General features: G+C 41.3%; 1 protein-coding gene across 1 annotated transcript in view; it reads right to left on the bottom strand.

Moving 5' to 3' along the window:
- Positions 1-5,487: 5,487 nt before the first annotated feature.
- LOC141564946 (uncharacterized) overlaps positions 5,488-25,428 on the bottom strand; it is a 28,387-nt gene continuing 8,446 nt past the window's right edge. The window contains 4 exon segments of the mRNA XM_074307814.1: positions 5,488-5,657; positions 5,660-7,530; positions 12,965-13,060; positions 14,180-14,306. Coding sequence (XP_074163915.1) covers positions 5,634-5,657; positions 5,660-7,530; positions 12,965-13,060; positions 14,180-14,306 — 2,118 coding nt within the window. The 3' untranslated portion in view covers positions 5,488-5,633.

Raw genomic sequence — 25,428 nt, 5'->3', positions numbered from 1 at the left:
CACAATATATGCACATACACACACATATATGTATTTTCACACACACATATATAAGATGCCCAAAGACAGCTCCTACCTACAAGTAGTGGTGGAAAATGAAAAGGAAATAGCTTAACCCCCTTCTCTTTCTTGAAGGTCTAATCTGTTATTCAGGCTCCACAGCCAGCTCCCTGATGAAGGGCACATTGGCTGCCACTGAGAGGTCTGTCTTCCCATCAAAGCTGGCTTCTCAGTGCTAATAAAATTTCCTTCTTTTGCCACATAGACTTTCAAGTTTGCAAATTCTTTGGTATTGGACCTGCACTGATCAGAGGGGATTCCCCACCCCAATTCTCGCACCTCTTCACTACCACTAACCTCATCACATTACTGGGTCTGTATCCCAAGGAGAACATAAAAAAGGGGAAAGGACCCACCTGTGCAAAAATTGTTTGTAGCAGCTCTTTTTGTAATGGCAAGAAACTGGAAACTGAGTGGTTTTGCAAGAGTGAATGTTGAAAGCTATCTTTGCATAAATTTTGAAAATTAAAAAAAAAAAAAACTATTATCAGAAAAAAAAAAAAAAAACAAACTGGAAAGCTAACCCAGATTGAAATGGTGAAAAGCTATAAATTACCCTTTATGATGAGGTTGTTTTATAAGTTGAAAAAAGGTTTGGCATTATCATAAAGGGTAATTCATAGCCTTTCACCATCTAATTTTGGGGATTATTGTTAAGCAATGAATAAAGACTTTCTGGTTTGGGACCTATTTTGACCATCAATGAAGGAAAGCAATTCAAATCTCAGAACTTTGTGATTTCAGGTCTAGCACTAGACCCATTGTGGAGTCACTAGCTTCCATCAAATAAATGAAGGGAAGGTTTTTTCATCATTGCATGGCAATTCTAAAGGGAACAATTGAAGGGTGGGCAATTAGACATAGGACATAGGAGAGTGGGGTTGAGGGTGGGATGAGAGAATGAAAAGTGAGGATTAGGGACAAGTTAACAGCTATTAAGTAGTAGAGGAGGAGGAAGAAATGACATGGTGGGATTTGCTAGCCTTAGAAATGGCAGATGAATTGGGTAGTGGGCTTGCTTTTGCAATATATTGCAATAGCTAGGGACCATGGAATTTCAGGCTGGAGGTGAGTTGGAGCAAAATCTCCTTCCCTTTAGCTCCAGGGTTCTGCACTCCCACCATAATGAACCGGGATGAGGTCAAAGAAACTGTTTATGAAGACCTGGAGACCCTTAGCATCAATGGGCTGAAAGGAGACAGGGTAATTCTGGGTGACTTGAATGCCAGAGTAGGCCCAGACTCTGTCTCTCCTCTTTTCCTTCCTTCCTTCACCATCTCTCTCCCTTCCTCTATCCATCTTTTTTCCCCTCCCTCCCCCCTTTCTTCTTCCCTTCTCTCTCCCTCTTCTCTCCCTTTCACTACCTTCCTGTCTCCCCCCTTTCATCTCTCTCCCCACGCCTTGCGGTCTGCAGAGCGCCGATTCCAGCGTCTCCTGGTCTGCAGAATGGGGATTCCCATGCCTCCAGGTCTGCAGAGCACCAATTCCTGCACCTCCCTGTCACCAAACCTGTTGAAGACTTTGCTGTCCCCGTGGCTCACTCTTCCCCTGCCCCAACTTGGGTCCCACCAACTGCCAAGCCCTGCTGTTCCTTTTACTCTCTACCCATTTACTCATTGGGCTTCCACCCTTGTTCTAGGTCCTCGCACCTTTCCGCAAGGCCATTTACTGAAAAGCCCGGCTTGGGGCCATATTCAATTTTAAAGAATAAATCGTGTCTTCTGTCCCTCAATTCCTTTCCAGACTCCTGCCTACCTTACATTGGCCCATTGGATTTTCCCCCCTCATGGAGTCCCCACATCTACAGGGGCTGCTCCCCATCCCTGAAATGCTCCTCGGACCCACCTCCATCTCTGGCATTCTTTGGTTCTCTTCAGAACCAGCTTCAGTGCTGCATTGAGAGTCCTGCCTCTGGCACACAGCTGGCACTCCGAAAGGCCTCAGACTCTGAGGTTCCTTCTTGGGCTGAAGGGTAGCCTGCCATGAGCTGACTGCCATGACCCAACCACCTGCGCCAGTGGCAAATGCATGTCTAAATGACTATTTTACAGAGAACTCACAGAGGATTAGTGCCCACATGGAGGTCAGAATAAGTGATGAAAGGACACTTTTAGGCTCTCTGAGCCATGGACCTGGGAGCAGCTATCCATCATAGTGGGCAATGCACTGGCCCTGCAGTTGGAGCCACCTGAGTTCAAATCCAGCCTCCGACACTAGTTGGGTTTGCTGGGGCAGTCACTTAACCCTGATTGCCTCAAAAAACAAAACACAAAACCATGGAATCCACTGCAAGATCTGGGAGTCACCAGCATAGGATCATTCAGAGGGGCAGGCAGTTCCATGAGCAAAGAATTGCAGCAGCTGAAAAGAAATGGACAATTCACACCTTTGAAGCCATCCCACTCCAAAGGCCCCTATGCTGTTTGTGCCCGACCTGTGGTAGAGCTTGCCAAGCTCATGTTGTCTCATCGGCCACTGGTGGATCAGCTTTCCTCAACCTCAATGTAATGATGTCGCTTGAAAGAACATTGTGGACTCTTTTCTGAGGCCTTCTGATTCCTCTAGTGAGCCTTCCTCTCGAAATTTCATTTGCTTTGAAAATATTTTGTATTCACCTAATTCATAAAAATCAAGGCTAAGAGCACAGGGAGAATGCTGTGGACAAAGTTCAATCCTGGCAAATCTCTAAATAGCAGCTAGGGTCACCATTCTCATGCTAATGAGTTCATTAACCACTATCCCCATGAATGACATAAAAAAAGTGATGATTCCAAAATCTCTAGAATGGGGGAAGTAAAAAATATTCACATGTAAAAACATGAATTGAAGGTAGTTTATTCCTATTGATGAGTCAGTCACAAGTATTTATGAAGCAACTAGTACCCAGAGTTCTTGCTCTCAGGGAGCTCACAGTCTTAACACAGGGCTGACAGGTATCCTGTAGCCACTTCCTGTCTGCTTAAGGAGCTCCAAAGGCCTGGCAGGTGTTTTGAGGCCCTGGAGCCAAAAAACAGCAGTGGCTCCATCGCCAAGGGAGCCAAATGATCATCAGGCAACTTGGTGTAGGAAGCGAGGGTAGCCCCTTGCTGGCCATCTGAAACTCAGAAGGCTTTCCCAGGCAAAATTCACTATTCTCTTATTAAGTTCAATGAATAATAATGCTCTTTAAAATTCTGATTTGCATTGCTTTAAATGGGCAAACTGATTCAGCAAGATGATGCTAGAAAATAAAATCTTAAGACATTTTCTATTTAATATATATGCAGAAATACTCAATATTCGTTTCCAAATATGGGAACAAAATTATTCAATATTAATCAACAAGCATTATTTAATCACCTAATGATTAGCACTAAATGCCATATACTGTGCTAAGTATTGGGGATAAAAACAACAACAACAAAAAAAAAACCAGACCATGCCCTTGAGGAATTTACATCCTAATCACTAAGCAAGGTTTTATTGCATGAAATAAATGTTGGTACACATAGGCAATATTATCAACATGTTACAGCATATCAACAAAAAAATCGACACTATATGAATATATCCTAGAAGAGTCCGACCAAACATAGCATTCCTGGATGATTTAAAATGAACAGAAGAAACAGTTTTTAACCACGAGATACTTTTTTTTTTTTTTTTTGTAGTAGAGGTGATCAAAAGAACTTTTGCTCAATTTGAGAATTCATCCATTTGATGAGATTTCAGAGGACCTCTTCTGGAACTAGCCATTTACCCTACAACATTTCTGGGAGGATGCCAAAAACTGGTCTCCAGTGACAGGGGCTGACTCATACATGATTGTCAACTAATTCAGGGTATGTGGATTCAGCAGAACTGTTTCACATGAGCGAGCTTTGGAAACGGCTTTATACTTTTGTACCTTTCTCCCTTTTATCAAACTTTCTTTTGGACTTTCAGCAAGGATTGGGTAGGAGACAGGAATTTCTCTTGCGGCCATAACAATGATAGCTTACAACAAAAACTCATGTTAAAAGAAATTAACTAATTGCTAAGGAAAAAAGAGATTGAAAAAAACATCTCACATATTAATAGTCTTAAAAAAAATTTTACTTCCTCCAGTGTCAGCTTTTTATCTTCAAGCCACCTACATTATACCATAACCGGTCCTGCTCAGATCTCATTATATATATTTTGCTTGCACCAATAGCTTTTTAAAAAATGCCCTTTGACTCTTTCATTATTTCAAGATAGAAAAGAGTCATCTAAAGGTCTTCAAATCCTGCTTCTCAAATGCTGGTTTGGTGATTTCACCACTTGGATAAAGCTGTTCAAGAACATTAGAGACAGGGAAAGCAATCAAGAAGGTACTACAATAGTCCAAGTGAGAGGAGATAAAGATCCAAACTAAGAGGGGAAAGAAGTGGACAGATTTAAAATAAACTGTGGAACTGGAAACTACAAGAGTCAGTAATATATAGGTTAAGAGGATGGAGAAGGAAAGGTAACTCCAAGGGTGCAAACTTGGGTGACTAGAAGAAGGTTTTTGGCAACCTCAATAGTAAGAGCTGTTAATATTTAACTCCTAGGCAATTACTCTTTATACAGAGAAGGGAAAAGTTACAATGGTATAAATGGCAGAATCCACCACCCACTATTCCATGCTGACTGACCTGCTGAAGTGAATGTACACACTTTTACTTAAACAGCAAAGAATGGGATCTACAGTTTCATGTACAATAATGTTTTATGCTTGCTTGTACAACTGTACTTTTTGTTGCTGGATAGTGAGTTTAGAATTTTTAAGAGGAAAAAATATGGGGAGAATAGTATTCTCTGCAACTAAATAAATGTAACACTTCAGTGGTTTTACTAAGCATTTTTTTTTGTAACCTTGTTACACAAATGCCTTTTCAGATCCTACTTGAGCATACTTATTACAGAACTTGTTATTAAAGGCAGCTGATGTGTATTACAGGAAGGTTGATAAAAGAAGGTATGCTTTTTCTCTTAAAGCAGCAAACAATAATGTAATTGGTGGGGAAGTTTCCCAGCTTAACTACATAATATTTGACAAGTGGCAGATCTTCACAAAGCCTTCCCCCAAAATATTTCATCCTTATCATTAATTGTTAATCTCCAACATAATGCCTCTGATGTTTAATGTGGCATGAACTACAAAGGTTTTTGTCCATCATGACTTTTATAAGGCGGTTCTTCAATATGAATTCTCTGGGTGCTTGAAGGGTTCAGCTAGTGCTGAAGGTGTTCTCACAGGCATCACACTTGTGGGTTTCCCATTACTGTGAATTTTCTGATACTTAGTAAGGTGTCCCCTGTGGCTAAGATTTAACCAATTAGTTGGTTCTCGGTAACTTCTGTCCACCATAAGATAGTTATGATCATCATGGATGACCAAAGCTGAAGGAGTTTCCAATTCATTATATTCATTGGCTTATTTTCCATTGTGAACTCTCTGATGACAAATAAGGGATGTCCTATGACTGAAGGCTTTTGAACACACACTGCATTGAAAGGGTTTCTCTCTAGTATGAATTCTCTGGTGCAGAACAAGGCTTCCTCTCTGGCTGAAAGACTTACCACATTTATTACATGCAAACGGTTTCTCTCCAGTATGAACTCTCTGATGTCTAAGAAGGTGTCCTGTTTGACTGAAAGTTTTTCCACATTCATTACATTTACAAGGTTTCTCTCCAGTGTGAATTCTCTGATGTTTATTAAGTTGCCCCCTCTGGCTGAAGGCTTTTCCACATTCATTACACTCAAAGGGTTTCTCGCCAGTATGAACTCGATGATGATAAATAAGAGATGTACTATGACTGAAAGCTTTTCCACATTCATTACATTCAAAGGGTTTCTCGCCAGTATGAATTCTCTGATGGTAAAAAAGATTCCCTCGCTGGCTGAAGGCTTTTCCACATTCATTACACTGAAAAGGTTTCTCTCCAGTGTGAACTCTCTGGTGATGGAGAAGGGATCTTCTATGGCTGAAGGTTTTCCCACACTCATTACATTCAAAAGGCTTCTCCCCAGTATGAATTCTCTGGTGATAAATAAGAGATGCATTATGGCTGAAAGCTTTCCCACAGTCATTACATTCAAAGGGTTTCTCTCCAGTATGAATTCTCAGATGAGAATAGAGGGAAGTCCGGTGGCTGAAGGTTTTGCCACATTCATTACATTCAAGTGGTTTCTCTCCAGCATGAATTCTCTGGTGCTCAGTAAGGCTTCCCTTATGGATGAAGGCTTTCCCACATTCATTACATTCAAAAGGTTTCTCGCCTGTATGAATTCTTTTGTGTTCATTAAGGTGTCCTCTCTGGTTGAAAGCTTTCCCACATTCATTACACTCAAAGGGTTTCTCTCCTGTATGAATTCTCTGATGATCAATAAGGGATACTCTATGGTTGAAAGCTTTTCCACATTCACTGCATTCAAAGTGTTTCTCTCCAGAATGAATTCTCTGATGTTCAGTAAGATGTCCCCTTTGGCTGAATGCTTTCCCACATTCACTACACTCAAAAGGTTTTTCTCCAGTATGAGTTCTTTTATGTTCATTGAGGTTTCCCCTCTGGCTAAAGGCTTTCCCACATTCACTACACTTAAAAGGTTTTTCTCCAGTGTGAACTCTTTGATGCAGAGTAAGGCTAGAATTGCTGCTGAAGGCTTTGCCACATTCATTACATTTGAAGGGTTTCTCTCCAGTATGAATTTTCTTATGTTCATTGAGGTTTCCCCTCTGGCTGAAGGCCTTGCCACATACATTACACTCAAAGGGTTTCTCACCAGTATGAATTCTTAGATGGAGAACCAGACTTGAGTTGTTGTTAAAGGCCTTCCCACAATAATGACATTTAAAGGGTTTCTCTCCAATATTAGCCCTCTTATTCTGAGACAGGCTTCCGCTATGGCTTAACTCTTTCTTACATTCATTTTTCTTTCCAGGATGAATTCTCTCGTCTTCAGAGAGATGAGAGCTCTTACTGAAGGCTTTCTCACATTCACTACATTTACATGGTTTGTCTCCAGTATGCCCCATATGAAACTGAACAAAATCTGAGTGATAAGTGAAGGGCTTCTTACAATTATATTTAGAAAGGGTCTTCCCTTTAGAGATTTTACTATGTTTAACTATATCTGAAATTGGTTTGATGTCATTTCCTTGTGAGCCATAATTTTGGTGATTTTTTCCTAAAGGAACATTCTGTTTTGGAACAAAGATTGATCCTAAAGTAAACTTTCTCCCATCTGTATTACTTTCAATGAAATGTCTCTGTTTGGCAAGATTTTTTGGAGCGCTTGTTACTTGTCTGGATTGTTTCGTCTGGCTGCTCTTTTTTCTCTCTAACTTGACATCATATTCCCATGTCTTTTCTATCTTGGAATCATCTTTTTTGAGTCTTCCTTGGGATGGCACTCTTATATAAATCCTTTGCTTTGGAGTAGAGTCCTTGGTTTCAGACCTAGTCTCTTGAATAAAAGAATCTGAAAGAAGCAAACAAAAAATGTGAATATACACTATTCTCAGTGCTCAGGGAAAGGAAACTGTTCTATCTCCTCCATAAAGAAGGATGATGAATAATATGGTAATGAAAGCACTCATTAATTTGGAGCTTTTTCCTTCTCTCTTCCTCATTTCACATCCTGGGGCCAGGCTTAGGATTATTACTTCCCCTTACTACAGTCTGGCCAAAAGTGGCCCTTTTGCTTATTAAGGCTGATAAATATACCCTTCATCCCTTCTCCTCCCCTTTTCCCAACAAACTACCCGAATTATCATCCCCATTCTTATCTTCAGTCTTTCCTTACCTAGGTTCTTTTCTTGCTGTATGTGGGTACATGTACATCCACACCCACACCCCTCCACCATTCTTTGAAAAAACATAGAACTTCATTATATTCTACCATCACTGACAGAGATCTGTTAGGTTCTTACTAAGTGCTAAGTCAGTACTTAACAATTCTCTAGTTCACATCTTTGCTTCGGGCCTTTGAAGGGAGATTACACTTTTAAAAGGAGTTCTGAAAAGGAGTTTACACAACCTTTAAAAGGAGCAAGTTCATTGGTTGAAGTAATTTTCCCACAAGCCCCTGAGTTCTCACACGTCCATTCTCTGGGAGGATAAAAGAGGCAACACTGGCCCTGGAGAGGAGTCTAGTCTGGGATTGAGTTGAGACGGCAGTCCCCAAAGACAACTTAGAGACGACAGGACTTTCAGAGATCATCCTTTAACTGTCTTTTCCTCTTTTGAGGAACAAAGGCTCAATGCCTTGAGAAAGTGCCTCTACTTCCTCTCCTCTCTTCTAACGTTTCTGTATGCTGGCTTCCAACTTTATTATTTAACTGACACTAACTTCTCCAAAATCAACAATGATGTCTTAATTGCCAAATCCAAAGACCATCTTTCAGTTGATATCTTTGAAACTATTGGCCACCCTGTCACCTCTTTGGATTGTTATGAGATTGCTACATCAGGATTCTCCTCCCATCCTCTTCCAAATTATTTTATATATATGGTATACCTCACCCTTTGGCCCTAGCTTTCTTTTCTTCTCTTTTTTTCTCTACAATTGCTCATCTGGTCACCTTATCAATCACTCAGTTATCCTCTCCATGGAGATGACTCCCAGATTCATACATTCATCTCTAGCTTCTCTTCTCACCTCCAGTCCCACATCTCCAAATATCTAATATGCAACAAATAAGGAAACAAGCATTGACTATGTATGAGCCAAGAACTGGACACACATTAATAATGATAGAGGCATGGATCTCAATCGCATACCCCCTCAAATCAGCCCCTCTTCCAAACATCCCAATCCTAAATGAGAGCACTATCATCCTTTCAAAGCATTCAGTCTCACACTTGAATTCTTTTTCTCACTGCCACATATTTAATCAGTTGCAAGAATTCTAGATTTTGATTCTACCTCTAAGGATCTATTGCATTCATCCCCTCCTTTCTAGCCCCAACTCATCATGGCTTTTAATCACTCTCCATCTCAATTATTGCCAAAGCTTTCCAGCTATCCATCTCATCTCATATCCTTCCTCCTTGTCTCAAATCTTTCCTCTTTTTAACTCTTCCTAGACATAGCTGGTAAGGTGATATTCTGAGAACACAAGTTTAGCCATGTTAAGTGCCCTGTACAACAAACTGCAATGGCTCCCAATTACCAATGAGATCAAATTACTCCTCATCCAGAGCTCTTCACAACCTGGATCCAAACTACCTTTCAAAACCTAATTTTTATTACTCCCCTTCATACATCCTAACCCCCATCCTTCTCCTGCGTCTTATCTCCCATCTCTTTGCCTTTGCGTAGACCGGCTTCATAGCCGGAACCCAATCTCTCCATGCCTTCTGAGCTCACCTCCAAGCCACTTCCTCACGGAGACCTTCCCTAGGCCTCCCGTTGCTAGTGCTCCCTCCCCAAACGACCAGGCATTCACTTCTTTCACACGAAAGCCTTGGGGATTGTCTCCTTTGGCTTTCTCTCTCTAGCTGCATACAGTAATCTTTTGGGTATTCAGACTCACTGACTGGCTGGGCCAGTTTGTGTCAAAAGCAAAGGAAAACAGATAATGGCCATACTGAATTGGTTCCTCAACAAGAGACACATATAGAATCACAACATGTGGGAGACCCGACTATTTTTATAAGGAGAAAAGGAGAAGCCAATGGACGGAAAGAAACTAAAAAGAGAGAGATGGGAAGGAGGGGAGTGGGTGACCTTGCTGAGACGGGATCAATGGTGCAAGTACCGAGGTCAGACTTGGAAAAGGGAAAGAATACCTCCTCTTTGGAGATGGTGAGACTCAGTTCTCAAGAAGGGAAATATGACCTGTGCCAGCAAATGGCCCCAGTCCCTAGTAAATTAGAATAAGGGTCTCTGCTCAAATAGCAGGGTTGGAGATTATTTGGCCCCAGTCCCTAGTAAGTTAGAGTAAGGGTCTGCTCAAAGAGCAGGGCTGGGGAGCATTTGGCCCCAGTCCCTAATAAATTAGAGTAAGGGTCTCTGCTCAAAGAGCAGGGCTGGGGATCATTTGCTGAGGCAGCCCTGGACAGTGAAGATCCCACAGCCAGGTTCTCTAAAGCTGATAAGGACGCACCCTGACACATCCCCTCTCCAAGGATGCTCTCCCTTCTTGCCCTACATCAGTGAAGGGGCTCAGGGTTGTTCTCTGCCCCAGAGTGAGAATGGAAGGCTGGATCTAAGAAAAAGCCTCCTAAAGAGCGAGACAGAAGTGAGGCGCCCCCACAACTATCTCCAAGGAAAGAGGGAGTGAATTTCTGTCAGATAGGTTTGCTGAGACAGTCACATTCAGCTGCTTGTTGGTCTGGACGGTATCTCTTGGACTCCTTTCCCCTTAGAAGCCCATTAGTAAGAGGTCAAGAGAAAGCAATTATCTCAACCCCAAACTGACAATACTCAAAACTGTCAATACCGACCCCAAACAAACTAATCAAAATCTAAAACTGGAGCATTCACTCAGCCCCCCCCCCATAACGTTCCCAAATACTGATAGAAGTGGGAGGCATGAGTGAATAGCCCCCACCATTCATACAATCCTTAGAACTACTGTGAGTGAATCAGCTCTGAGGTAGGCCTGAGGCAGAGGCTTTGCCTCTGGATAAGGAAAATGTAAAAGTAGTGGGTTTTTGTTTTTAAAGACTTTGGAAAGGGAGGGTCTGCCCTGCTCTTCCTAAACTCATTTCACAGAAATTCACTCCCTCTTTCCTTGGAGATAGTTGTGGGGGCGCCTCACTTCTGTCTCGCTCTTTAGGAGGCTTTTTCTTAGATCCAGCCTTCCATTCTCACTCTGGGGCAGAGAACAACCCTGAGCCCCTTCACTGATGTAGGGCAAGAAGGGAGAGCATCCTTGGAGAGGGGATGTGTCAGGGTGCGTCCTTATCAGCTTTGGAGAACCTGGCTGTGGGATCTTCACTGCCCACTGAAAAAGATGAAAAACAGTTCAGTGGAGGTAGAACACACATAAATGGTATGACTTGATAAAGATGTTAAAGATGTTTTGGAAAGTCTTATGATAATATACCAGAAGATCTAACAAATTACACACACACACACACACACACACACACACACACACACACACACACACACACACCCAGCTTATCTAGCCAGGGCATTCATAGTAGCATTTTTTTTTTTTCAAGAACAAAAATACTGCAAACAATTCATATCCCAATATTATGGGAATGGAAAAATAGGCAAATAAATAGGCAATAAGTATAAATACCGAGAAATGATAAAAGCAGGAAACATCATCAAAACAAAAACATGCACACTGACATACTAACTGTAAAAATAAATGATGTGGAAAAAAAATCACAAATGGATACAGAAGCAAATGCATGCTTCCATTTCTATATCGTTAAATGTGTAGCCTTGTGGTCCGCTATCCACCTTTGGGTCACAGACCCACAGAAACTGAGAAGGGGATCTGCACACAGGAAAGACGTTAGGGATAGAAAGGAAGACCTGGGGCAGAATACTGGTGCACCAAGAAGAAAGGAATTTTAGAAACTAGCAGGAATAATCCCATCACTTTGAACCCGCAGGGCTGACTGGCTGGCTGATAGGGAGCACCCCACTGCTCTGACAAGGAGGACAGGCTTATAGCCAAGAGGAAGCAAAACCGAGTGATGCTATCAAGACAAAATGGGCTTTTAATGAAACAGAGCTCTTCCTGGACTTCTGATGGGAAGACCAAAAGTCCGAAGAGATGACGAAGTATAAATACAGAAGTAAAGAGAAACATAAAAAGAGAAACATCGAGGAACAATGAGATAAAGGTCCAAACAAGAGTAATCCGCTTATATTCAAACACTGGGGCCTGCCATTGTTATGGGGCAAGGCTTGGTTTTGTGATCTTAAGAGAGAGCACAGGGAATGCTTGGTGGGGTAGGAAAGGATCCGGCAGGAAGAGGGGAAAAGGAGTGGGGGGAGATTTCCTCACATAATGAGCATGTGGCAAGCAAACCTCTAAACAAACAGGGGTGAAGGGAAGTGACCTTTGAACCCCATTCTCATTTCAAGTGGCCACACACACAAAGTTGGACAAAAATGCTTTTCCCTCAGCAGGTATATAGGAGGCAAAGGGGAGAGGAACAAAGGAGCTGGAAGGAGGATGGAGTTCACAACACAAACAATGAGAACCTGAAATCAGGGAATGCACTGGGGAACAGATGAGGGGCATCAAGGTGCTGGACCACTACTGTCTGTCAGCCTAATGGCCAGCCATGACTCCAGAAGTCCGGTGGGGAGGTTCTGTGCCCAACTCTGAAAGGTGAGGGCCAAGAACACGGGAGGAGCTAAACTGTTCTTCAGGCAGACAGTGACCATCTGTCAGGTCCGTAATGAGGTTGAGGAGGGCTGGCATGGGGGGGTTGAGAAGATGCGTTTCGGTTGAAATTTAGGAGAAGGCTGAGAGCCTCCATCACTCTGTCTGATACCATCTCTCTGCTCTAAGGCACTCTCTGCCACACAGTTGTCAAGGCGATTGTCTCTTCCCTGTTTGCATGATATTGCTCTTAAAACACCGTGAAATCCCTCTGCCACAACTCGCCTTTCCAGACTCTGGTGGTCGTACTCCCGGCCTCTTTGTCGCTCAGGGGGGCATGGCCTCCGTTCCTCCCCCGCTCCCCACCCCCACCCCCCTTATGGCTGGTCTTTGTGCCTGGGATGTGCACAGCCTCCTGACCTCTGCCTCAGACAGACGCATATCTACGCTTTTCTTCATTTCCCTGCTTCTGACAGCTACCCAGGTATGGCTCCCTGGGAGGTCTCCTTTTGGCTCTGCATTCCCAGCATCCCTTTTTGCCAAATGGCTGCTGACTGACTAGTGGTCTGCCGCTTCCCCCAGCTTGCTTCTCTCTAGTTTTTCTTCACTCACCCGAGCAAATGCCTCTGAGGAATTCTCCATCTTGCATCCAAGGTACTTTTCCTCTCTCCAACTGGGAGATCACGTCAGGTTTGGATACAGGAAGCCCTACTCGTAGAGAAAGAAATTCAAAAGACAACCAAGAAATTCAACACTAGCCCCCTACTCTTCAGGCAAAAAATATACATTTCTTTTTCAGGGGAACTAAGTAAAACTTTTGGAGGAGGAAACATGGCAGGATCAAAAAGATCCTGAGTCACAGTTTTAGAGCTGGAAGGAGCCCTTCAAGGTCACGTGGTTCAACTGCCTTATTTTACAGAGGAGGAAACTCTTTGTCAGTCCCACAGGTAATAAGGGAATGAGACAGGATCTAGAAGCAGGACTCTGAGGCTAAACCAAGCACTCTCTGCTTGGCACAAAACCGCCTTTCAAGCTGGGGGAGCTGCACTCAGACAAAATGAACTGAATCATCAGTGACTACAAGGACAACGGTATCTTCAAGAACCTGCTCTCTAACTTCAAAGAAAGACCACTGTGTGACATCTCGAAAAAGAGAGAACAATGGGGGTACAGAAAAAGGGGGAACTGCAAGGTCACTCGATGATATTAGGCAAAGGCCATTTATTCACCTGAAGCAAATACAAACACTTTATCTCTCAGTCCAGTGACTTAAGATATCAAAATTTTTTGGAGATACCGCATTTCCCAGAACTGAGACCTGGCAAGCCGGCAGGGCCCTGGGGCTTCCTGCCCTAGAATGGTGTCACTGTAGGGCACAGTGTCACGGAGGGATCTGGCCACCCAAGATCACCCACTACATGTTCCCAATCCCTGTTCCTTGTCCCTGAACTAGTACCCCACCCCAGAAGTCTGGTTCTGGGCCTAGAGAGTGGCCACGACCCCCAAGATCCGGGGCAAAGATGCTCCCAGGGAGCTCCCAAGAAAAGGGGAACCATGAAAACTCTCTCCAGCTCTAGTAGGCCAGCCCACCTTGGGAAGGGGGACTTCCTTATGCTAAGATTAGTAAGGCTTCTGCTGTCTCCGGCCTGCTTGGGGTGGCTCCAGACACCCATGGGTCAGAGGCCACTCTGGATCCTTTGACAGACTAGACCTAAAGTCCATAATTTCTTGAGTTCTATTCCATAAACCAAAATTCAAGATGAACATTTCAGAAATCCCCTAGCATGCAAACAGGTCCAGCACTGCTTGGGGGAAGGTTCTCCTTACCTAGGGAGACAAGGTTCTCGTAGTTCTCGAGCATCACATCTCGATAGAGGCTCCTCTGAGAAGGGTCCAGTTGGCCCCACTCCTCCTGGGTGAAGTCCACAGCCACGTCCTTGAAGGTCACTGAGGCCTGCAACAGGGAGCAGTCCAGATCATTCACATCCCCACAGGGAGACATCACCCAAATACCCATTCGGTGCCCACTGTATGCCAGGGGGCTAGGCAAACAAAGGCAAAAATGGGCCTAACGACAGCCCCCATCTGCAGAGCTTTCAGAGGTTGCCAAGTCCTTAGTATCCAATCTCATTTCATCCTCGGAGCCCACAGAAGCAGGGGCCATTATTATTTCCATTTTCTGGATGAGGAAACAGGATAGCCATGGGTCCCCCAGCTGGTCATTGTCTCAGGGCAGGAGTCACACTCCCCTCTTTCTGATTCCAAGTCCAGCATTCTTTCCACTCCCTGCCCCCTGGAGCCAACACACTAGTGGCAAACAGTGGGCACTTAATGGGTACTCACTAACTACTGACATTGACTCCATGAGTCCAAGCACAGCCTCAGAGAAAACAGCATTTTAGCCGGACATAAGGACTATGCCATAAGAAAAGAGGGCAAAAGGCATGGAAAAGGGCAGGGAGAGGAGAACCCCCTTCTCACAGAGGGCAGAACACCTCCCTCAAGAACTGAATTCCCCAAACACTGGAATAAGCCAAACAAATAACCTCTCAGGGACAAAACAAATGTTAAAAACAAAATCAAGGCAGAAGTCAGGCAGGCAGCATCAGAAATAGGTCAAGGAGAAAAGAATCTCAAAACCAAACTACATGAAAATCATGGGCCCTCTCCCCCAAGCATCTTAGATACCATGTTTTGAGAATCATAAATGAAAACTTCTTGGATCACTTAGAACCAAGGTTCTAAACTCAAGTGAAAATGGGCTGTATGTCAACTTAGAAAACTATAAATTAGCACTCTCTATGGCATATAGGAGTTCTTCAGGCCACAAGTCTGACAACTTTATCTTAGAACCAGAGCATAAAGTAAAAACGGAAAGAATCCATTAGTCATCTGCTTGTAGAAAATCCCCCCAGTGGAAACTCCCAAGAAAGTCATAATCAAACCCAGGGTCACGAGGTCAAAGAAAAAAAATTCTACAATCAGCCAAAAAGAAAGCTCAGACATGAGAAGCCAAAATCAGGATCATGTAAGATTTGGAAGCTATCATTATAAAGAAGAGAAGAACTTAGAATATGATTTTTCCAAAAGGCACAAGAAAAAAAGCTTTAAACCAAGATAAGCTATCTGGCAGAAGTAAATATAAAAATGAACCTTCAATGAAATAGATTTCAAAGCATTCTTGATGAAATGGCCAGAAATGAGTAGATTCTTTGAAATGGAGAAGTGGAAGACAAAAACACAGAACTCTATTGAAATAAGCATTATTTTCAAAAAAGGACTTCTGAAAAAGGAATTAAAAGTTTCTTGGAAACTCAACAACTTTTTTTTTTTTTTTTTTAATTTTTTTTATTATATATATATATATATATTTTTTATAATATTATCCCTTGTATTCATTTTTCCAAATTACCCCCCCTCCCTTATTCCCTCCCCCCGACGACAGGCAATACCATACATTTTACATGTGTTACAATATAGTCTAAGTACAATACATGTGTGTGAATATCATTTTCTTGTTGCACAATAAACATTAGAATCCGAAGGTACATGCAACCTGGGCAGACAGATATTAGTGCTAACAATTTACATTCCCCTCCCAGTGTTTCTTCTCTGGGTGTATCTACCTCTGTCCATCATTGATCAACTGGAAGTGATTTGGATCTCCTTTATGTTGAAGATTTCCACTTCCATCAGAATACATCCTCATACAGTATCGTTGTTGAAGTATACAGTGATCTTCTGGTTCTGCTCATTTCACTCAGCATCAGTTGATTTAAGTCTCTCCAACCCTCTCTGTATTCCTCCTGCTGGTCATTTCTTACTGAGCAATAATATTCCATAACTTTCATATACCACAATTTACCCAACCATTCTCCAACTGATGGACATCCATTCATCTTCCAGTTTCTAGCTACAACAAAAAGAGCTGCCACAAACATTTTGGCACATATATGTCTCTTTCCGCTCTTTAGTATTTCTTTGGGATATAATCCCAGTAGTAGCGCTGCTGGGTCAAAGGGTATGCACAGTTTGATAACTTTTTGGGCATAATTCCAGATTGCTCTCCAGAATGGTTGGATTCTTTCACAACTCCACCAGCAATGTATTAGTGTCCCAATTTCCCCACATCCCCTCCAACATTTGTCATTATTTGTTCCTGTCATCTTAGCCAATCTGACAGGTGTGTAGTGGTATCTCAGAGTGGTCTTAATTTGCATTTCTCTGATCAGTAGTGATTTGGAGCACTCTTTCATGTGAAACTCAACAACTTAATCCTAAAGAACTGATCTGGGAAAAAAGCAATAGAAAATTTTATTGAAGAAAACAACATAATAAAACTTATGGAACATAGATAAAGTAGTCATTGATGGTTTTCTATTTTTAGTCATTTAGTATACTTTCTATCTCCAAACACTTTTAGCAATTAAAGGGGAAAAAAAAGAACAAATCAATGAATTCAACAGACAGGTAAAATAACTAGAAAAGCAACTAACCAAAAGCTCCCAACAAAAAACAAAGTAGAAACTGTTTCCACTGGAAAGCATAGGAAAGATTGAACTTTCTTTTAACGTGGTAAACAGTATATAAGAGAAATCAAGAATAAGCAATGGAGAAAAGCTGATGGCCTTTCCAGAAAGATCATATGAAGAGCAAGGATGCCCATTCTCACCATTCCTATCACTCGTATCGGTACTAGCTCTCAAACCATACCATAATGCAGGAATCATCAAAACAAAAAAAAGGGAGGTCAATCAGATTAGGTATATAAGACATAGAAGTCAATTCAATAGCCTAATGTTCCATAAACTCAGGAGCCTCAACTATGAAGGCAAAGTGTCCCTAGATATGGAAAACGAAAAGCAGTCAAGCAGAAATTATGTGCTGACAAAGATGGCGGCGTGGAGGCAGACAGCTGCTTGAGCTCCTCGTTTTCTCTCAGAACTTACTTCATGACAAGCCTCTGACTTAATGCTTGACCCAGAAAGAAATCCACAAATTATCACCAAGAGAAGACATCCTTGAAAGTCGCCAGAAAAGGTCTGTGTTTGCTGGGGGGAGGGTCAATTAGACTGGGTGCAGACTGAGGGCAGGCAAGCCAGAGTGAGACAGGCAGCTCACACAGCTCCGGTGTGATCTCTGCCATTTCTGTGAAAGGGCTTTTGCCCCAGTGTGGATGCTCCATCTTGGCAGCAAGCCAGGAGCGGTAGAGAGGGTGTAAACATCGGAGGTGAAGATTAAAACCCCAGAAAGCCAGCGTCTCTCAGAGCCCGGCCACCCCCAATCCCCACCTGGACTGACTCGGTGTGTTCTCAGAGCCTCAGAGCGCAGACTCAGTACAGTCATTGCTGTTCTGTTAGTGGCTCTCTGCTGCCCTACCCCCAGTCTGTAGAGGAAGCCCATTAATACCATCCAGCCCCATCCCCCACAAAACAGACCAATTGTTTCTCTTGTCAGTTTTGTTTTGATTCCTACTCTGACAAAATGAACAAAAAATTCAAAAGGGCTCTAACCATTGACAGCTTCTGTGTGGAGATGGAGCAGACTTCAAATGCTGAGGAGACTAGGAACAGACTGTCCCCAGATGTATCCCCTGGGAGGGATATAAGCTGCTCCTCAATACAAAAGAACCTCACAGAGGAAATCAAAAAGGCTCTCACAAGAGAGCTGGAAGAGAAATGGGAAAAGGAAAGGGAAGCTTGGCAAGAGAGCCTGGAGAAGTCATCCCATGCATTCAAAGACAGAGTGGATAAAGAAATCAAATCATTGAGAAACAAGATTAGTGAGCTGGAAAAGGTAAACAACTCCAAGGAAAACAGGATTAGTGAGCTGGAAAAGGTAAACAACTCCAAGGAAAACAGGATTAGTGATCTGGAAAAAGAAATCAGCTCTCTAAAAAATAAAATGGATAAAATGGAAAAAAATTCCATAGAAGATAAAAACTCAATTGGACAATTACAAAGAGATATAAAAAAAGTGAGTGAAGAAAATACATCATTGAAAATTAGACTGGAACAAGTAGAAATGAATGACTCAAGGAGAAACCAAGAGGGAGTCGAGCAAAACCAGAGAAATGAAACAATTGAAAAGACTGTCAAGTACCTTACCAGAAAGACAACAGACCTGGAAAACAGATCCAGGAGAGACAATTTGAGAATAATCGGACTCCCTGAAAAATGGGAGGAAAAAAAGAGCTTGGACACCATTTTCGAGGAAATTATCAAAGAGAACTGCCCAGACGTTTTGGAAACAGAGGGTAAAATAGACATTGAAAAAATTCATCGATCACCTACTGAAAGGGACCCTAAAATCAAAACGCCAAGAAATATAGTGGCCAAGTTCAAGAACCATCAGACAAAGGAAAAGATATTGGAAGCTGCTAGAAAAAAACAATTCAGATATGGAGGATCCACAATAAGGATAACCCAGGATCTAGCAGCGTCCACATTAAAAGAACGCAGGGCCTGGAACATGATATTCCGAAAGGCTAAGGAACTTGGTATGCAGCCAAGAATAACTTACCCAGCAAGAATGAGCATCGTTTTCCAGGGAAGAAGATGGACATTTAACGAAATAAATGAATTCCATCTATTTTTGATGAAAAAACCAGACCTACATAAAAGGTTTGATCTTCAAATACAGAACTCAAGAGATTTCTAAAAAGGTAAAAAGAAATCTTGAGAACTATACTTCTGTCAAAAAAATATGTAAAGAACATATGTACAATTTGTCTTAGAAACTCGAGGTGGAAAGGAGATTATATCATAAAAAAGTGTAAAGTGGTGGTACTACATCTCATGAAGAGGCAAAGGTAACCTATTATATCAGAGAAAGAAAGGAGGGAGATGAACATAGCGTGTATCAATAGACATATTCAATTTATGGTGAAACTTCTTCCACTTCATTGAAAAGTGAAAGGGAAGGAGTAAGCTAAGGGGAAGGGAATACAGTAATTTCGAGGAAAAGGGGTAAAATAAGGGGAGGATCTTTAAGGTGGGGGAGGGATCCTAAAAAGAGAGGGCTGTGAAAAGCAAGTGGTGTTCACCAGTTTAATACTGGGTAGGAGGGTAAAAGGGAAGGAAAGGGGAAAAGCATAAGCAGGGGTTAATAAGATGGCAAGCAATTTAGAATTAGTCCTTCTAACCATAAATGTGAATGGGGCAAACTGCCTCATAAAGAGGAAGCAGTTAGCAGACTGGATTAAAAGTCAGAATCCTACTATATGTTGTTTACAGGAAACACACCTGAAACAGGGTGAGACATTCAAACTAAAAGTAAAAGGGTGGAGCAGAATCTATTATGCTTCAGGCAAAACCAAAAAAGCAGGAGTAGCCATCCTCATCTCAGATCAAGCAAAAACAAAAATTGATCTAATTAAAAGAGATAAGGAAGGGCATTATATCCTGTTAAAGGGAAGCATCAATAGAGAAGCAGTATCAATATTAAACATGTATGCACCAAGTGGTGCAGCATCTAAATTCTTAAAAGAGAAATTAAGAGAGCTGCAAGAGGAAATAGATAGCAAAACTATAATAGCGGGAGATCTCAACCTTGCACTCTCAGAATTAGATAAATCAAACCACAAAATAAATAAGAAAGAAGTCAAAGAGGTAAATAGAATACTAGAAAAGTTTGATATGATAGATCTTTGGCGAAAGCTAAATGGAGACAGAAAGGAATATACTTTCTTCTCAGCAGTTCATGGAACCTATACAAAAATTGATCATATACTAGGGCATAAAAACCTCAAAATCAAATGCAGTAAGGCAGAAATGGTGAATGCATCCTTTTCAGACCATAATGCAATCAAAATAACATTTAATAAAAAGCCAGGGGAAAATAGACCAAAAAATAATTGGAAACTAAATAATTTTATACTAAAGAATGATTGGGTAAAACAGCAAATCATAGACATAATTAATAACTTCACCCAAGAAAATGACAATAATGAGACATCATACCAAAATGTGTGGGATACAGCCAAAGCAGTAATAAGGGGAAATTTTATATCTCTACAGGCCTACTTGCATAAAATAGAGAAAGAGAGGGCCAACGAATTGGGCTTACAACTAAAATTGCTAGAAAAGGAACAAATTAAAACCCCCAGACAAACACAAAACTTGAAATTCAAAAAATAAAAGGTGAGATTAATAAAATGGAAAGTAAAAAAACTATTGAATTAATTAATAAAACTAAGAGTTGGTTTTATGAAAAAACCAACAAAATAGACAAACCCTTAGTAAACCTGATTAAAAAAAGGAAAGAGAAAAAGCAAATTGATAGTCTTGAAAATGAAAAGGGTGAACTCACCACTAATGAAGAGGAAATTAGAACAATAGTTAGGAGCTACTTTGCTCAACTTTATGCCGATAAATTCGATAACTTAAATGAAATGGAAGAATACCTTCAAAAATATAGCTTGCCCAGATTAACAGAGGAAGAAGTAAGTAGTCTAAATAGTCCCATCTCAGAAAAAGAAATAGACCAAGCTATTAACCAACTTCCTAAGAAAAAGTCCCCAGGACCAGATGGATTTACAGGTGAATTCTACCAAACATTTAAAGAGCAACTAACTCCAATGCTATGTAAACTATTTGAAAAAATAGGGATTGAAGGAATCCTACCAAATTCCTTTTATGACACAGACATGGTACTGATACCTAAACCAGGTAGATCGAAAACTGAGAAAGAAAACTATAGACCAATTTCCTTAATGAATATTGATGCTAAAATCTTAAATAAGATATTAGCAAATAGACTTCAGAAAATCATCCCCAGGATAATACACTATGACCAAGTGGGATTTATACCAGGAATGCAGGGCTGGTTTAATATTAGGAAAACTATTAGTATAATTGACCATATTAATAATCAAATTAATAAAAACCATATGATCATCTCAATAGATGCAGAAAAGGCATTTGATAAAATCCAACATCCATTCCTACTAAAAACGCTTGAGAGTATAGGAATAAATGGACTATTCCTTAAAATAATAAGGAGCATATATTTAAAACCTTCAGTAAACATCATATGTAATGGTGATAAACTGTAAGATCAGGAGTGAAACAAGGTTGCCCACTATCACCATTACTATTCAATATAGTACTAGAAACTCTAGCCTTGGCAATAAGAGCCGAGAAAGAGATTCAAGGAATTAGAGTAGGAAATGAAGAAATCAAATTGTCACTTTTCGCAGATGACATGATGGTATACTTAGAGAACCCCAAAGACTCTGCTAAAAAGCTATTAGAAATAATTCAGAATTTTAGCAAAGTCGCAGGATACAAAATAAATCCACATAAATCCTCAGGATTTTTATACATTACCAACACAATCCAACAGCAAGAGATACAAAGAGAAATTCCATTCAAAATAACAGTCGATAGTACAAAATATTTGGGAATATATCTACCAAAGGAGAGTCAGGAATTATATGAGCAAAATTACAAAACACTTGCCACAAAAATAAAGTCAGATTTAAATAATTCGAAAGACATTCAGTGTTCTTGGATAGGCCGAGCGAATATAATAAAGATGACAATACTCCCCAAACTAATCTATTTATTTAGTGCTATACCAATCAGACTCCCAAGATGACCTAGAAAAAATAACAACAAAATTCATATGGAAGAATAAAAGGTCGAGAATTGCAAGGGAACTAATGAAAAAAAAGTCAGAGGAAGGTGGTCTAAGTGTACCTGATTTAAAGCTATATTATAAAGCAACAGTCACCAAAACCATTTGGTATTGGCTAAGAAATAGACTAGTTGATCAGTGGCATAGGTTAGGTTCACAGGGCAAGATAGTGAATAAAAATAGCAATCTAATCTTTGACAAACACAAAGATCCCAAATTTTGGGATAAGAATTCATTATTTGACAAAAACTGCTGGGAAAACTGGAAATTAGTATGGCAGAAACTAGGCATGGACCCACATTTAACACCACATACTAAGATTAGATCAAAATGGGTCCATGATTTAGGCATAAAGAACGAAATCATAAATAAATTGGAGGAACATGGGATGGTTTACCTCTCAGACTTGTGGAGGAGGAAGGAGTTTGTGTCCAAGGGAGAACTAGAGACCATTATTGATCACAAAATAGAACATTTTGATTACACCAAATTAAAAAGTTTCTGCACAAACAAAACTAATGCAAACAAGATTAGAAGGGAAGTAACAAATTGGAAAAACATTTTTACAGTTAAAGGTTCTGATAAAGGCCTCATCTCCAAAATATACAGAGAATTGACTTTAATTTATAAGAAATCAAGCCATTCTCCAATTGATAAATGGTCAAAGGATATGAACAGACAATTTTCAGATGATGAAATTAAAACTATTTCCACTCATATGAAAGAGTGTTCCAAATCACTATTGATCAGAGAAATGCAAATTAAGACAACTCTGAGGTATCATTACACACCTGTTAGATTGGCTAAGATGACAGGAACAAATAACGATGAATGTTGGAGGGGCTGTGGGAAAACTGGGACACTGATGCATTGTTGGTGGAGTTGTGAAAGAATCCAACCATTCTGGAGAGCAATCTGGAATTATGCCCAAAAAGTTATCAAAATGTGCATACCCTTTGACCCAGCCATACTACTACTGGGCTTATACCCCAAGGAACTACTAAAGAAGGGAAAGGGTCCTGTATGTGCCAAAATGTTTGTGGCAGCCCTTTTCATAGTGGCTAGAAGCTGGAAGATGAATGGATGTCCATCAATTGGAGAATGGTTGGGTAAACTATGGTATATGAATGTTATGGAATATTATTGTTCTATAAGAAATGACCAACAGGAGAAATACAGAGAGGATTGGAGAGACTTACATCAACTGATGCTAAGTGAAACGAGCAGAACCAGAAGATCATTATACACTTCAACAATGATACTGTATGAGGATGTATGCTGATGGAAGTGGATATCTTCAACATAGAGAAGAGCTAATCCAATTGTAATTGATTAATGATGGACAGAACCAGCTACATCCAGAAAAGGAACACTGGGAAATGAATGTAAACTGTTATTTTTACCTTCTGAATCCAATTCTTCCTGTGCAACAAAAAATTCGGTTCTACACACATATATTGTATCTAGAATATACTGTAATATATTTAACATATATAAGACTGCTTGCCATCTGGGGGAGGGGGTTGGGGGAGGAAGGGAAAAAATCTGAATAGAAGTAAGTGCAAGGGATAATGTTGCAAAAAATTACCCATGCATATGTACTGTCAAAAAAATGTTATAATTATAAAATAAAAAAAATTAAATTAAATAAAATTAAATTAAATTAAAAAAAAAAAAAAAAAAAAAAGAAATTATGTGCTGACAAATGGACTCATGACCGAGAAATGTCGGGGACATCATGCATTAGAAGTATAAAGAAAGGTGCCTCTTTGAGTTATGGCTACAGAACAGCTCAAGGACAGACGAAGGACAGGGAGCATCAAACAGCTTTGATTGTACAAGATTAGTCATTCCACAAAGCCGACCCTTTCGAGCAGGTCTTCCCCTGGATATGCTGCCCCGCCTCTATTCTCCCATCCTTTGTCCCGTGGCTGCTCCTGGGGCCCAGCTCCTGACTCCCCATCTTGTCAGTGGTGTTCTTGAGCAACCTCTCCCAACCCTTCGATCCTGCTCCTCACCCTTTCAACCACTAGGCTTCCTACCCCCACTCTCTCCTGCTCCTCCCTATCCCTTCTCCTTTTCAGTGCTGTCATGAGTCACATGTCACCCTCCTCCCTAATCTTAGGAGTGATCATGGACCTAATCATCCCGACTCTGCTTATTCTCAGGTCTCCAAGTGCCAAGCCGTGCCCCCCCAGGATGCTCCATCTCCACCACTTCCCTTGTACATTCCCCTGCTATGTCCTCCTTGGCTGGCCTTCAGCTCACTGAGCTCCCCCTCCTGGCCTCCTTCAAGTCCTAGCTGTTCCAGGGCTCCTCAGAGCCGAACTTCCCTCCATGAATCACTGGTTTAGTCTGGCACCTGACCTGTCTGTCTTCCTCTGGGTCTCTGTGGGCACTCCTAGTGCCTGGCACCTCACAGGTGTTGCACAAATGCCTTCTGACTTCTTGACTGACAAAGGGAAATGGGTAGCCGAGGGAAAACACTTGCAGATCTCTCTGGGACACATTTCAGATCCAAGACATATAAGAAACATTCAAATTCCTAAGAGTAGGAGTCAAATGAGCAGAAGGGATAAATAAGCAGTTTTCAAAGGAAGAAATCTCTGAGCTATCCACAAGCATGTGAAAAAAACATGGTAGCAATTAGAAAAATGCACATTATAACAGCTCAAAGATTCCAGAACAAAGCCCAGCTCAGCAGGAGAGCTGGGAAAACCCACACTGAGCTCCGAAGCAGAGGCAATCCCCAACAGAGACGTACAGTCTCCCTCCCACCTCCAGGCCAAGTGCAAAGGCCCCAAACCCAGAGATGGGTCACCTCTGGGGTCAATCACACAAAACACTACCCAAAGAGAAGGGGTTGCAAAATGCACCCACAGAAAAGGACCAAGAAAAACAGCAAGATCAATGTAGAGAGGATGAAAGTAAGTAAACCATTTATATAAGGAATAAAGCCCAGACCTGCCTCCACTCGCCCCGGCTCCCTTTGGCCGCCTTCCCAGTTTTTCCCCAGTGTCAGATGTCCACTTTTGCTCAGGATGACACTGGGTGTCTGACTTTTGGGCACAACCTCCATCTTTGGCTCTTCATTCTACATATAGAATTCCCAGACCTGTGGGTTTCTCCAGCGTGGCACAGCTGGCTCTCGGCTGATCCTACTTGTGTCCCTACTGGATCTGAATTCTTCCTCAAAGGATCTCTCTCAAGGTGGTGATCAGCAGATGCTTTTCTATCTCTACTTCTCCCTCTTGTTCTAACACTTCAGGGCAATTTTCTTTCATTATTTCCTATATTACTGCATCAAGATTCTTTTTTGCTGTTTTTGTAGCTTTCAGGTAGCCCAATTATTTTTGTTTTCTCTTCTTGATCTGTTCTCCAGATTAGTTGTTTTTCTTATGTTTCACATTCTCTTTTTTTTATTATTCTTTACATTT

The sequence above is a fragment of the Sminthopsis crassicaudata genome, chromosome 3 (genome assembly GCF_048593235.1).
Source record: "Sminthopsis crassicaudata isolate SCR6 chromosome 3, ASM4859323v1, whole genome shotgun sequence".
NCBI lineage: Eukaryota > Metazoa > Chordata > Mammalia > Dasyuromorphia > Dasyuridae > Sminthopsis > Sminthopsis crassicaudata.
The sequence above is the reverse complement of the archived record's forward strand: the minus strand, read 5'-3'. Positions and strand labels throughout refer to the sequence as shown.